This window comes from Miniopterus schreibersii (genome assembly GCF_964146895.1).
Source record: "Miniopterus schreibersii genome assembly, chromosome: 16".
Taxonomy (NCBI): Eukaryota; Metazoa; Chordata; class Mammalia; order Chiroptera; family Miniopteridae; genus Miniopterus; species Miniopterus schreibersii.
This window is the reverse complement of record NC_138116.1, coordinates 18128454-18141677: the sequence shown is the minus strand read 5'-3', so window position 1 is coordinate 18141677 and position 13224 is coordinate 18128454. Positions and strand designations below refer to the sequence as shown.

General features: G+C 58.3%; 1 protein-coding gene across 8 annotated transcripts in view; it reads left to right on the top strand.

Annotated features, from left to right (window-relative positions):
- Nucleotides 1–3179: 3179 nt before the first annotated feature.
- The window catches only part of CACNA1G (calcium voltage-gated channel subunit alpha1 G), a 65198-nt gene continuing 55153 nt past the window's right edge, over nucleotides 3180–13224 (top strand). For 7 of the 8 annotated variants that reach the window (XM_081162429.1, XM_081162425.1, XM_081162430.1 and 4 more), the window contains exons 1-4: nucleotides 3181–4178; nucleotides 11264–11375; nucleotides 11529–11662; nucleotides 12002–12099. In XM_081162429.1, the coding sequence (XP_081018555.1) occupies nucleotides 3925–4178; nucleotides 11264–11375; nucleotides 11529–11662; nucleotides 12002–12099 (598 nt within the window). In that variant the 5' untranslated portion in view covers nucleotides 3181–3924. Of the gene's footprint in view, nucleotides 4179–11263; nucleotides 11376–11528; nucleotides 11663–12001; nucleotides 12100–13224 lie in introns of all 8 variants that reach the window. The other variant, XM_081162431.1, reaches the window with a different exon arrangement.

The following is a 13224-nucleotide window of genomic DNA, read 5'->3' as shown; positions in this document are numbered from 1 at the left end:
GGCACCTGACACTGGGACTCTGTAAATGGGTTCAGAGGAAGTAGTTGGGGCCTTAAAGTGTTCGTTCTCTGGGGAATGCTGGCATTTTCTAAAGAGGACAAGGCTGAACGTAAGTCTTGCTCAGATGTGGGATTTTAAGTCTGTATCCTCTCTTCCTCATGCTGGTCCCCCTTGGCTATGCTCCTTGCTCTGCGGGCAGGACTCTCCTGGAGGAGCTGTGGGCCAAGGCCATTGGAGACAGGGCCTCGTGGTTTGGGCAGTCATATAAGTAATTTCATATCTCTGAGCCTCGGTTTATGTAAAAAATGGGACAACTACCACCCAACTCCCAAGGCTGTGAGGTGACTAAATGGGACAATGTATCATCGCTGAGCAGAGAGCATCACAGATGGAAGATTATCTTGGTTCCTGAGGAAGCCAGCCGCGCTGTGAGGGAGGTGCAAAGGGGAGAGGGCTGGAGGGGCCGCTGGAAGAGCAGCCCTACATGGGGGCGCTCACTCAAACCCAGAAGAGATCTTAGACAACACTTTGGCCTAACTTCTTTGTTGGAAAACTGAGACCCAAAGAAAGGAATTTCTTGTCCCTCTCATTCCCTCTCCCCACCTGAGGTTATTTATTCATTCACCTAACATAACAGATTTATTAAGCACCTACTATGTGCCAAACACTGGATTAGGCCCTGATGTGTAAAATGGACATAGCCCCTGCCCTCGGGAAACATAGAGCCTAGAGGGGGAGGCAATCATTTCATTATTACAAACATAACCATATAATTCCAACCTGGACTCTTGTCTGGCTCAGTGCTGTGTCCTCAGCACCTTGGCACTTAGACACTGCAAAATTGCTGAAAGAAAGCCACTCTGAGGAGGTGATGTCAGAGATGAGGCTTGGAGGGTGGGAGTAAAACGTGGTTTCAAGGTTTCCTTTGCCTTTTCTGTGGGTCCTGCCTGTCCTCTCCCCTCCCCTACTCAGACTAACAGTGAGCATCCCTGAGGGGAATGTCAGAGTACCTTGGTGCCATGAACAGAGACCAGGATGCCTTAGGTGGCAAGTCACCCCAAGACCCCAGCCCAGGGCAGTAAGTGTGGGTCTGAATTTGTTCAGATGGTGCCTGTGTCGGTCCTCCTTTCTGCATATGTTCTAAAACAGAGTTCAGCCCTGAGACAGGGGTGACCTGAATGGTGGACGAATGTGTTGGGCTTGCTGGCCGCCCGGAAACCTGACCAAGCCTCTCAGGCCTTACTTTCCCCTTTGCAAAGAGGGCATCACTACCTTCCTGAGGCCTTTCCACCTGGTCCCCCAGGAAGGGCAGGCAGACCTGGCAGACTGCGGACCGGCAGGAGGCAAGAAGGTGTCAGACACGTGGAGTCAACCATAAATAGGCCCCTCTCCCAGAAGACCGCTGCGAGTTCAGGACTCTGGCTCGGCACACGCAGAATGAGAGCAGAGACTCCCGCCAGGAGAAAAAGGCACTTCAGGGATCTACTCATTAGCATGAAATGCAAATGAGCCCGGCCTCATTTGCACAACTCGGTGCGGGGATTTGGCGAAAGGGCAACCTGGGAGGCGACGGCGCAGCAGCCGCTGTGCCCTCGCCACCGCACTCCCCGAAACCCGCCGGGCACGGAGCTGAGACACCCGCCCCACGCGGCGGGAGGCGCGCGGGGACTGCGCGAATGGCGCAGCCTTGGGGGGATCGCGGAACGCCGGCGGGTGGGGGAGGGGCCGGAGCGGGAGGTCACCTGGTCCATTCCTCTGCCTCTCCGCAGCGGTGTACGCTTCCGGAAGGCTTGGGAGACACTGGCCTGCTAGGTTCCTCCCCGTCTGCCTTTTGCACAGGTGGGGAAGTGCTTCCGGACCTTTAATCCTCGATGCCCGCCCCGCCCCCACCTAACCCAGCGCCCAGCACTCGCGCGGCGCTCCGCTCGCGGGTACCCGCAGCCCTTCGAGGTGGCGGCGAGCGGGGCTGGAGCTGCCTGAGCTCCGGGGCTCGGGAAGGTGAGGCGGGGCGGGGGCTGGGGTCTGCACCTGAATGGACCCGCTTCTGGTGGGTTGGAGGTGTGCGAGGAGAGCAGCCCCACGAAGCTCCTGTCCTGCGGGCAGCCTCCCCATAAACCATATTGGAACTTGAGAAGGAGAAACTGAGGCACGGAGTGGAGGGTTGGTGAAACTTTGCAGGTTAAGAGTCAGGAAAGCCCAGCTCTTGAGCCTCTCCCCACCCCAGGTCCCCTTGCAGGAGTCTATCTCTGCTTCGCAGCTACTCTTGGGCATCCGGGCTCTGAGTTCCGCATGACCTGCCCGCCTGGGGCCATGTGTTCCAGCGCGAAGCCCCCGCGTGGGATGCACACCCTCCCTATGCTCCCTGGGGGCAGAGGGAAGGAAGCTCAGGACTGTCAATGTGAGGTCAGGGTCTGCGGGTTAGGGTTAGGAGGTCAGGGTCAAAGTAGCAGGAGTGGGCTGGGAGCAAGATCAGCAAGCCCAAGAGGTTGGTAGAGGCCGCGCCCAGACCTTGCCCACCCTCGCCTTTCCTTGGCTCTGCCTGTTTCCCTAAGACTGGCTCCCTCCAGCCCGAAGCCCTACGCCCGGGACAACGGGCTCCGCTCTTCTCCTTCCGTAGTCCGGTCCCCAGGCTCTGCTCCGGGGTGGGCTATGATCAGGTGGATACCTAGATTTCGCTATGGGACCCTGGTCACGCCCCGCATCCCGCACCGCCAGCCTCTCTTTTTCTCCAGGCCCGCCCAGAGCTGAGCCCCGCCCTCCGGCTAAAGGTCCAATTCGAGGGTCTCGGACAAAGGATGCTGTGGGGGGCTGGCGGCGCTATCCCAGGACCCCGCACTGAATACACTCTGATTTCCCGGGGCTTCCTCCAGGGGAGTCCCAGAGACCCCAGCGGCCAATAGGAAAGTGGGTTCGGTCTGGGTAGTTGTCTAATTGGCTCCGGCCTTCGGGAACCGACCCAGGGGCAAGAGGAGGGGAGAGGGGCGGTCCTGGGCTTTGGGGTGGGAACAGGATTCCAGCTGTGGTTCTCTCCCGGGGCGCCCCCGCCCGCATTGCCACGGCGGCCGGCCAATGGGCGCGCGGCTCGGTGTCGACGGAGCGCGGCGATTGGCTGCGGGGCTGGCTGGGGAGAGGCGGGGCCGAGGCTTGAAGTTGGAGTGAGGGATCCAGCTGTGGCGTGCGCCCGGCTCCTAGCCGCCGCTTTCGCTCGCTCGCTCCGCGTCTCGGCCGGAGGAGGAGGCTGTGGCGCCGGCGAAAGCTACGGCAGCGGCGGCCACCGCGGCGGCTGAGGCGGCGGCACCTCCGCCTCCACCCCCGCCCGGGACTGCACCCCACGGCCTCCCCGCCTCTCCCAGACCGTGAGCCCGCCGCGGGGCGGAGGAAGAAGCCGGCCCCCACCCCCTCCAAACCCACCCCCAAAGAGATCCCTCCTCCCCTCCCCCCCTCCCGCCGTCTCTGGCGCGGAGCCGGGACGATGCTGACCCCTTAGATCCTGCTCCAGCGGCGGCGCGGGAAGAGGGGGCGCCCCTCGCCGGACCCCCCGCTCTCCGCCCCCCTCCTCGCTTCCTCTGTCGGGGCCGCTTCACCGAAGGTAGCGCCAAATCGGGCGACTGGAGCCTAGGCGCGAAGCGAAGGAGCCGGAACAAAGTGAGGGGGAGCCGGTCGGCTGGCCCGGGGGTCCCCAGGGGCCCTGGGGTAGCGGGACTCGCGCCGGGCGGGGCTTCCCAGCGCCCCGGCGCCCCGCGGGCAGCATGCCCCTGCGGGCAGGGGGAGCTGGGCTGAACTGGCCCTCCCGGGGGCTCAGCCTGCGCCCTAGAGCCCCCCAGATGCGCCCCCTCAGGGGCCCCCCGGTAGCGTGAGGACACCTCCTCTGAGGGGCGCCGCTAGCCCCTCTCGAGACCGCCCGGGGCCGCGGTTGGCCAGAGGATGGGCGAGGAGGAGGATGGCGCGGGCGCCGAGGAGTCAGGACAGCCCGGGAGCTTCATGCGGCTCAACGACCTGTCGGGGGCCGGGGGCCGGCCGGGGCCGGGGCCGGGGCCGGGGCCGGCGGAGAAGGACCCGGGCAGCGCGGACTCCGAGGCGGAGGGGCTGCCGTACCCCGCGCTGGCCCCGGTGGTCTTCTTCTACTTGAGCCAGGACAGCCGCCCGCGGAGCTGGTGTCTCCGCACCGTCTGTAACCCATATCCTCGGGGCCGCGACGGCCGGGCTGGGGGCCCGCGGGGGGGCGGCCGCGCCGCCGGAGGGGCCAAAGCCAGGTGAGTCGGAGCCGTGAGCCTGGACGGCGAGAGGGGCTGCGGGGGGGGGGCGTCGGAGCGGAGCGGAGCGGAGGCGCGAGCAGGTTTGGCACGCGCCCCGGCGAGCCCCACCTCGGTACGCACACCTCAGCCCTCCTTGGGGGCTGGGCAGGGAGAGAGAGGAGACGTGCCCCGCCGGTTGGCAGCTGGGTGCTCTCCAGATGTGGGCCGAGGAGGGTCGGCATCCTCCAGATGCGGGAAGCTTCGGGAGCCTGGGAGCTCTACTCCGCCCGCCGCCGGCTAGCGAGCTGGGTTCGGTTTCCGAGTTTGGGGGGGGTGGGGTGAGGAGGAAGCTGCGGGGACGGGGGAGGGGGGACCGCAATCTCCTGGGTTTCCCTTCTGACCTCCCCCCCTCCCTCCAAAGTTTGCAGTGGATTCTAGGGTCTGATCCCTTCGCCCCTAACCTGGTCGTTGAGGCTGAGGTTTTCACGGACCCAGAGGGAAATGTTGGGGGGGGGCGGGGACCAGGTCCTAACCCCCCCACCCCCACCCCGCGGGTTGGAGGCACAACAAGGAGATTCCGGCGGCGGCTGATGTCAGGGGCGCAGAATGAGAACAAGATGTGGTGGAGGGGAAGCTGTCTGCCCCCAGAGCTGGAGTAGAGACCCTTTCAGCTGGAGCCCGGTGCCCAGAGCGCCTCCCTTCGCCCAGTTCTTTATCCAATGCGGGGTGCTTAAGGTTGGGTTGGGAGTTTTGTGCTAGATTTTTTCTTGTGGAGGGAAAGACTGTGGCTAGAGCTTTGGCAAGCGGGGGATGGGATTAAGCCGGTTTAAGTTACCCATTCTCTTTCTCAAATAAAGAGTGCTCCGGCTGGGTCACGGAGCAGGTATGGGAGACCACAGCCCTTCAAGAAAGTGCAGGCAGGCAAGGGGTGCGGGAGTGGGGGGGCTGAGACGGGTGGCCAGTTCACCAAGGAGGACTCGGGTCCACCAGCCCAGTGTCTACTCCCTGGATGGGTTTGTGGAATGCAAGCCCCGAATTCCAGGGGGACGGATTTAGCACTGCCTCCTACCTATCCTCTGCCCAGTCTGGAGTGGTTTGGGAGACCCCAGCCCCCTCATCCCCAGGGCCTCTCCTCCTAAGCCCCTAGCACAAAGTGTCGCTTGACTAATGCCAGGCTCCAGGCTCCCGGGTGGGTCCTGGAGAGGGTGTGCTGCCATCCCAGGTCTTGACAGCTTCTCCTGGCTCCCGCTTCCCAGCTCAGGGGCTCTTTTGGACCCAGGGGGGAGACTGCAGGTCTCCCTTGTAACCCTTGAGAGCCCAACCAGGACTCTGCTTTGGGGAAGTCGCGGGTGGGGGGGAGGTGTGGGGGGGAAGCTTGGTGCCGCCCTCACTCTCTGCAGCTCTGCTGCCTCTAGTGCGCAAAGCAGGGATGTGAGCTTGGGTCCCCCCCAACCCCCATCCTGTACACCCCAAGGGTCTTTAGGAAGCTCTCCTCATCACACTCTCTCTCCATTCCCTGCCCCTTCCTCCTTTTTCTCTGAGCTACAGGAAGAGAGAGGTGGGGGCCTCAGAGGTCTGATGACCTGCTGAATAGGCACATCTTGGGCTCTGACTCTTCCTCCCCTCCACCCTCTGTCCCCAGGCCCCTTTCTCTAGGGCAGAGATGGAGATGTCTCTGAGAAGGATGGACTCTGCATCCCTCCTCTCCACCCTTGACTACCCACACTCTCCAAGAATGAGAGAAAGCTCCAGCCCCATCCCCTCCTTCTCAGGGGTCCAGGGGAGGTAGAGAGATCTCTCACCTTTCCCTCCCCATCCAAAAAAACCAGACCTCTTGGCTAGCATCTCCCCACCTGCCGTATCTCCAGTTGCTAGTGGATGGTCTGGGGACAGATTCCGTCCTTGAGGGATTCTGGGAGGGGGCAAATGGAGAGGACTGGAATGAGAAGAGAAATAGGAGCCCAGTGCTTGTCTTGGGGGTAGGAGAGCAAGCTTTCCTCTGGGGTGGTGGGAGTCCAGCGTGTGAGGCATGGCATCACTAGGTCTGGACAAGCTGCTTAGTCTACGTTGGCTGAGGATGGGTTGAGAACAATTTCTTGGCAAGTGGGCTGCCTAAGTGTGCCCCCACCACTCCCACTGCACCCAAGTGTCAAGGGAAACCTGGATTTTTAGTGCCAGAGGGCTTTGAACCAACTCTGGGCCTCAGTGTTTCCCTTTCTGTCTTTTTGGTTTCTGTAAAGCTTCCCTTGACTCCCCAAGGTTCCTCTCTGCACCTCTGAGCCTGAGGGACCTAAGGACACTTCACTCAAACTAACTGAAGCTAGTTAGACTCTTCATGGCATTCTTCTCAGTCCCCTCCTCTCTTAGCCTCTTTAAGAAACTAGGTTTCCTAGAGAGGAGATCTAGACCCAGGTGGAAGGGTGTGGGGGGAGGGGGGGAGGGAGGGAAGAAGGGTGAGCAGCAAAAGGAAGAAGGGCTGGGAAGTTCATGTTTTGGTATTGGGGAGACCAGGGGTGCTTCCAGATAGTCAATTCAGAGTCAGAAAGGCCCCCCTCCTCCCAGGTTATCGGGAAGGGTGGTGGACTTCCCAGTTTGTGTTTCTTCAAGTGTGAGGGAGTATGTTTCCCCTCCCGGGAAGGAGATCCTGAGCATTCCCTCTCTGGCTGTTGTGTCACATCTGGAAGTTTGTGTAGGAGTTTCTCCAAGCTCAGAGCCCAGCACAGCTTTTTCTCATTTGGAAATCACAGGCTGGCATTTGGGATGCTGAGAGGGGGAGGGGGGCCAGAGGAGGAGAGGGGAGCTTGCCAGGAGTGGGGGGAGGAGAAGGGGGAGGCCTGAATGGGCAGGAACCCTAATGGCTTCCAGAAGTGAGTGTGAGTGTGTGACTGCGTCACTGTGTGTGTCTGAGTGTGTGCGTCTGGAGGGGAGGGGGCACCCGGGATTTCTGGAGCTTTTCTTGCCACTTTCCCAGTGCCCCAAGTTTGCCTGTTTCTCCTACCTGGGGAAAAATCACCGTTTTGGTCCTCAAAGGAAAGGGGAGAGGGGTGTTCTTTCTGTCTCCACACCAGTGCCCTCCTCCCATTTTCAAACCCAAGGTTCTCCAGAGGGGGTTCTAGGGAGAAGGGCTGGGGCTAAAGAATTGAATAGGACTAGAGGGGCCTGAGTACCCCCTGGCACTCTTTCTGTCCCAGGCCCACCTTCCTTCTGGGTCACACACCCACTCTGCTCCACAGAACTGTTGGGGGACTCCCCATCACCCATAGTGCCAGTTGGAGCCATTCCTGGGATTACCCCCACCATACAGCCCCCCTCACCCCTTGCCTGCTCTCACCCCGCCCTGCCTGCCTCAGCCAGGATGGCGACAGACACAACTGCGCGCGCTCGCGCCCTCTCTCTCTCTCTCTCTCTCTCTCTCTCTCTCTCTCTCTCTCTCTCTCTCTCTCTCTCTCACACACACACACACACACACACACACGAGTCACAGACATTTGAATCAGATTTCTGGCCTATTTCCTCTCCAAAGATTCCAGCAGGCCGGCTCTCTTGTGTCTCTGTCTCACGTCTCTGTCTCTGGGTGGGGCCGGCTGCCTTTCTTCAGGCTTCAGTTTTCAGTGCAGTTGGAAACCTCTCTCCCCACACACCCACATGCTGGAGCCGGTGGCGGGGAGACCACTGGGAAACAGGAGTGTGGGAGTGGGGCTCGGCTGGGGAATCCCACTTTCTGCCTTCCTATCAGGAGTCTTGCTGCTGAGCCCCTATATCCCACCTCAACCCAGGGAATCCCATAGACACCAGCCTCTCCATGGGGTGAGTGAGAACAGCTCCCCGCCTTCCCACCTAGGAGGCCAGGATTCCAGGCCCGGTTCCTCCTCAGTGCCCCTCCTCACTGCTCCTCTATTTCAGATTCCCAGGTTCCTAGTGGGGACTGGGCAGCTGGAGGGCCTGCTCCCCTTTTCAGTCATGCCCTGCTTAGAGCCCCCTGCCCTCTGGAGGTGCCCCAGCCCTCCTCCCTCCTCTCCCCTCTCCTTCTCCCTTACAGTGCCAGGCTAGGCAAGAGCTCTAGATAAAGCCCCACAGAGAGGACTCAGTTGTGCAGATAACATGCTCCAGTTCTCTCTCCTGGAGGGAGAAGAGGAGGGATGGAAGTGGTGTCCCTCTCCCTGCCATTTCCTTTTTCTCTGTTTTTGATGGTGGGTTGTGGGGAAAAGCAAGATCCTCCCCTCTCCTACCCACCTCTCCCTTTGGGATCCACTCCAGCCCCGACAGTCACCATAGCAACAGTAGACATGTGACTGCACAGGTCTCTCATAGTCACTATGGCAACCAGTGTCCCCCGTTCCCTTGGTTGCTATGGAGATTTGTCACATGGTTTCCCCCTAACCTGATAACCTGTGGATCTCCCTGATTTTCCTTCCCTGCTTGAGGACTAGACAGCAGCCTGGGTAAGGAGAGTTCATGTGTGAGGGGTCCTTTTAATTACTATGGCAACAAATCCACACCACCTGGTGACACATCCTCCTGTTGTTATGGCAACAGAGGAACATCACACAGTGACATACGGCTGTTGCCAAGGAAACAAGTCCTACCTTGAGAAGGGTGAAAGACCCCCACCCCCATTAATTATTCCTCAATTCAGATTGTTCTAAATTTTTCTGTGCTTTGGTGTCTTCTCTGTCCATTTATGTTTACTTGTAGGGAAAGGAGAGAAGTGGAGAGAGGGTGGGATGTACCTGGGAGTAAGCTGAATTGGCAAGGGTGCCCTTGAGAAGTGGCTTCTGTGGTTAAGAGCTGCAGATGGGACTATTTAGAGGCAAACCCTGGCTATAAGAGGCCCCTGTCTGAGCATTCCTGAGATGGGGACAGGAGGGACAACTCCCCTATGGTGTCACTGCTGCACCTCTCCCTGCTTCCCCCTACCCCCCGCCTTGGTTATCATTATTTCATCACTATCAAAGCAAATAAGGCAGGAGAACATGAATGGGGAAATACATCTGCTTCTAGGCAGGGAGATTGATTGATTAATTGATCGACTCATTCATTCATTATTCCCATGCATTGATCATCTGCTATATGCCAAGCACTACTCTAAGCTTTGTAAGGTATATAAAGATGTATCCCTTACCTTGGCAAGGGAGATAAGACAGGTGCACAGAATGACAAGATGGAATCACCGCCATTAGAGGAGTTCAAACAGGTGTCCCAGGAGCCCTTCTTCCCAGGAGAACTAGGCACTTCCCCCATGGGTCCCTTCCCTGCAGAAGAGAGGAAGGGGCTAACTTGGGGAAAGCAGGCCAGTTTTTGAGAGTAATTGTGTCCTTCCCTTTCCAGATGATGGCTCCAGGGGAGCTCCCTCCCTGTCCCCCCTTTTCCAGGGTGACCCCTGGCTGACCCCCATTCTGGAGAGAGATCCATTGGGCTCCAGCTCCACTCAGGAAAACAGCTCCATGGAAACAGAGCACTCTTTTTATTTCCTACTTCCCTTTACTTACCCCCCAAACCTAGAACTTTTGTTTTTTAACTTTTATTCTTGTGAGGAGGTGGAGGTTAGGGAAAATGCTGTGCCTAGGGACAGTTGGGTATCAGATGGTGGGAAGTGATGTGAGTCTGAGGGAAAAGGGCCTGGGTGACAGAGGAGGGGTTAGATGGCTATGAAGGGATTGAGGGAGTCATGGGCTCATGGGGAGGGGGCATGGTCTGAGGTTCAGGACAGAGATGGGGTATGGCTAGGATCAGCTGGGAGGAAAGTCGTTGGGTCCTTGGTCAAAGGCTTCTCACTCTAGAAGTGGGATTACAACATGAAGATCCCATCTCCTCTGCCTCTCTCCACCCTACTGTGTCTGGCTGGGTGGGTCATGCTGTGAGCTTCCATGACACCCTTCCTCCTTCCATCCCTTAGGTCTTCTTTCCCTAGACCCTAATCTCTGCTTGTTTCCAGTCTCTTTGTTCTTCCCCACTCCTCTCCTATTTTCCTTGAGAAAAATATGCTGCTTGGTCACATAGCTGTGAGTCTGGTGTCCAGAACCTTCTAAGGTCCAGAGGCCATTTGATACATCCTCTTGTTGATGGGCTGGAAGTGAGCCCCTTAATAAAATACACTATGTGGAAAGAATTGGGGTTAGAAAGACCCCTCTCTCCCCATTCCTGCAGAACAGAGTCTGTTTTAGTTTGTCTGGGCTGGGGCTTTGCTGAAAGCCACAAGGTGTGACGGTGGCCTGGTCTGTGTGTGCCGGGTACTGTCCATTCTGCACAGGCTGGGGGCTTGTGTCCAGCACAGGGTGTGGTGTGTCGTGGGTCCTCATTATTTAAATGGGTGACTGTGTTCAGAGGCCATCTGAGGTCTTTGAGAGGCCAGGGGGCTGGTGGTGGAAGAGGCAGCCGTGAGCTCTGTGCTGTGGTGAAACTGGACCCTCTGGGTTGCCTCTGCCTGTCCGTCTGGTGCCAGCATGGTCATGACAGTCCCTGCCCTGCATGCCTGAGCCTATCTCATTCTGGCTTCTCTTGTGACCTTCAGCTCATGACTTTGGCTCTCTGAGCCTCAGTTTCCTTGGGTTCCGGGGAAGAAAATGATCTACCCCACATACTTCACGGCGCTGTTGTGAGCACCAAATGTAGCATGGTGTGACAGTGCTCAGTAAACTGTAAGGCAGACATAATCTGACGTTAGGTTTGTGTCACACATTCACATACATTATCTCATTTGCTTCTCACATCTTCCCTGGGAGGTAGGGAGAGTAGGATTCAGATTCAGCAGCAAACTCTCAGTGTCTGGCATTTCCATAAGCGTGATCGATTTCATTCCCCAAATGGCTTGTGTAAATAGTCAGGGTATTTATGGCTTTTCTTACTTTACAGATGGGGAAGCTGGGTCCAGAGGGGTGAGGTGACCAAGGTGGGACAGGGACAGGGCCTTCCCATTGCACCTATCAGATGGGGTCAAAAGGTCAAGAAGCAGAAGGCACTGGGGTGGGGTGTCCGGGTGTGGGCTCAGCTCCAGCCCTGGCCAGCTGTTTCCTTGACGGCCGATTTACGTGGTTTGAGCGCATCAGCATGTTGGTCATCCTTCTCAACTGTGTGACTCTGGGTATGTTCCGGCCATGTGAGGACATTGCCTGTGACTCCCAGCGCTGCCGGATCCTGCAGGTGAGTGTGTGTGGTGGGGGAGGGGGAAGCTCCTGATCTTAATAACGCTGACCCCTTTTCTGCAAGAGGCCCTGATCCCACTGATGGAGGTGGGGGTGGGGCATGTTCCTCCGCCCCCTTCTCAGTTTCAGCAGCCTCTCATCCCCACATCAGGCCTTTGATGACTTCATCTTTGCCTTCTTCGCCGTGGAGATGGTGGTGAAGATGGTGGCCTTGGGCATCTTTGGGAAAAAGTGTTACCTGGGAGACACTTGGAACCGGCTGGACTTTTTCATCGTTATTGCAGGGTGAGATCCTGGGCTGGGGGTGGGCAAGAAATGGATCAGATCAGTCCCTTCCCCAGGGCCAGAGTCCTAGGCCTGACCCCCGCTCCCAGCCCACCTACAGCGCTGCTTTACCCCTGGCTGTGCACTAAGGGTCCGAGGCTGTCCTGCCTGCAGTGCTCCAGACTGTACTTCTCTGAATCCATCGCCTCTCTATCCACTGCCTCTGCAGGGTCCCTGGGTGGAGGAGGGGGAGGAGTCAGAGTTTGTGCTGCCCCTCTGAGCAGGATTCCTCATTGACCTCTTTTGACCCCCATGGCGGCCTCAGACTCAAAGGGCCTCCCTTTGGGCCCCTCCCTGCAGGATGCTGGAGTATTCGCTGGACCTGCAGAACGTCAGCTTCTCAGCTGTCAGGACAGTCCGTGTGCTGCGACCGCTCAGGGCCATTAACCGGGTGCCCAGTGAGTGACCCCTCGGCCCTCAGCCCCTGGACGGAGAGCCCCAAGAGGAAATATGGAAATCTCAGGCCCCATCCCTACCTCCTGACAGCTCACAGGCCTCATCAGGGCCCAGCACTCTGAGGCCAGCCTCATCAGGAAAGGGCTTAGTGGGGAGCTGGGGTCACTAGAGCCCGAAGGAGCCCCTACCCCTGGCTGTGGCACTGTAAGAATTACCTGGAAAGACACTCGCTCCTCATTTTAGCCTGATTTTGGAGCAGAGTCTCAGAAGTGTCTCAAATGACCCCTTTCCTTCAGCTAGATGACCACCTCCTCCCCTGGAATAAGAGCGGTGAGAACAAGGTAGAGAGGATGGCAGGCCAGGAGTGGGTGCAGGGCACCATGGCCTTTTCTAGCCAGAACAGTCTCTCATGCAATCTGGTTCTCATTGTTGACACCACGGTGGCTACGCTGAGCACGACCTCTGTCAAGACAAAGCCACTCCATTCTTCACCCTCCCACCTGTATCCCCTTCTTCATTCCCATTCCCTTCCAACCCATTGTAGGAACTGACTGCCGGGACCATTATCTAAATTAAACCGCATTGGTTCCCCGAGCCAGCGAAGCTTTGGCAGCTCTAGCTCCCCATACATCCTGCCCCCCACCCTTGCTCAGGCCCCCTTTGCAACTCTTTAACCTACAAAAGCTGCAGATGGTCTCTGCTGCAGTCCTAAGAGTGGGGTGAGGTGAGGGAGCAGGTTTCCGGGTCTCTGTGCCTGACATAGCAGCAGCCCCCTTTGCTGTGTGTGTGTGTGTGTGTGTGTGTGTGTGTGTGTGTGTGTGAGGCAGCTGCCTCTGGGTGGGCAGAGCTGCTCAGTGTGTCCTCCAGGCCTTGGGGTGTGCTGGTGTTAGCAGAAGCTCCAGACGAGGCATGCTTTCCCCTCCTCTCCCGCCCCAGGTGATGGCTGGCAGATTTATAGGCTTCTGTCTAACCACCGGTGTAATTCCCTTAATGTAAACCCTGAGGAATTGATCTCAGTTGGAGCACTGAGGAGCTGAAGGGGGATGGGGCTGGAGGAGGGAGAGAGGCACAAAGTGAGAACACTGGGCTGCAAGGGGCAGGGACTGGGCAGTTGCAGTCACCAAGCC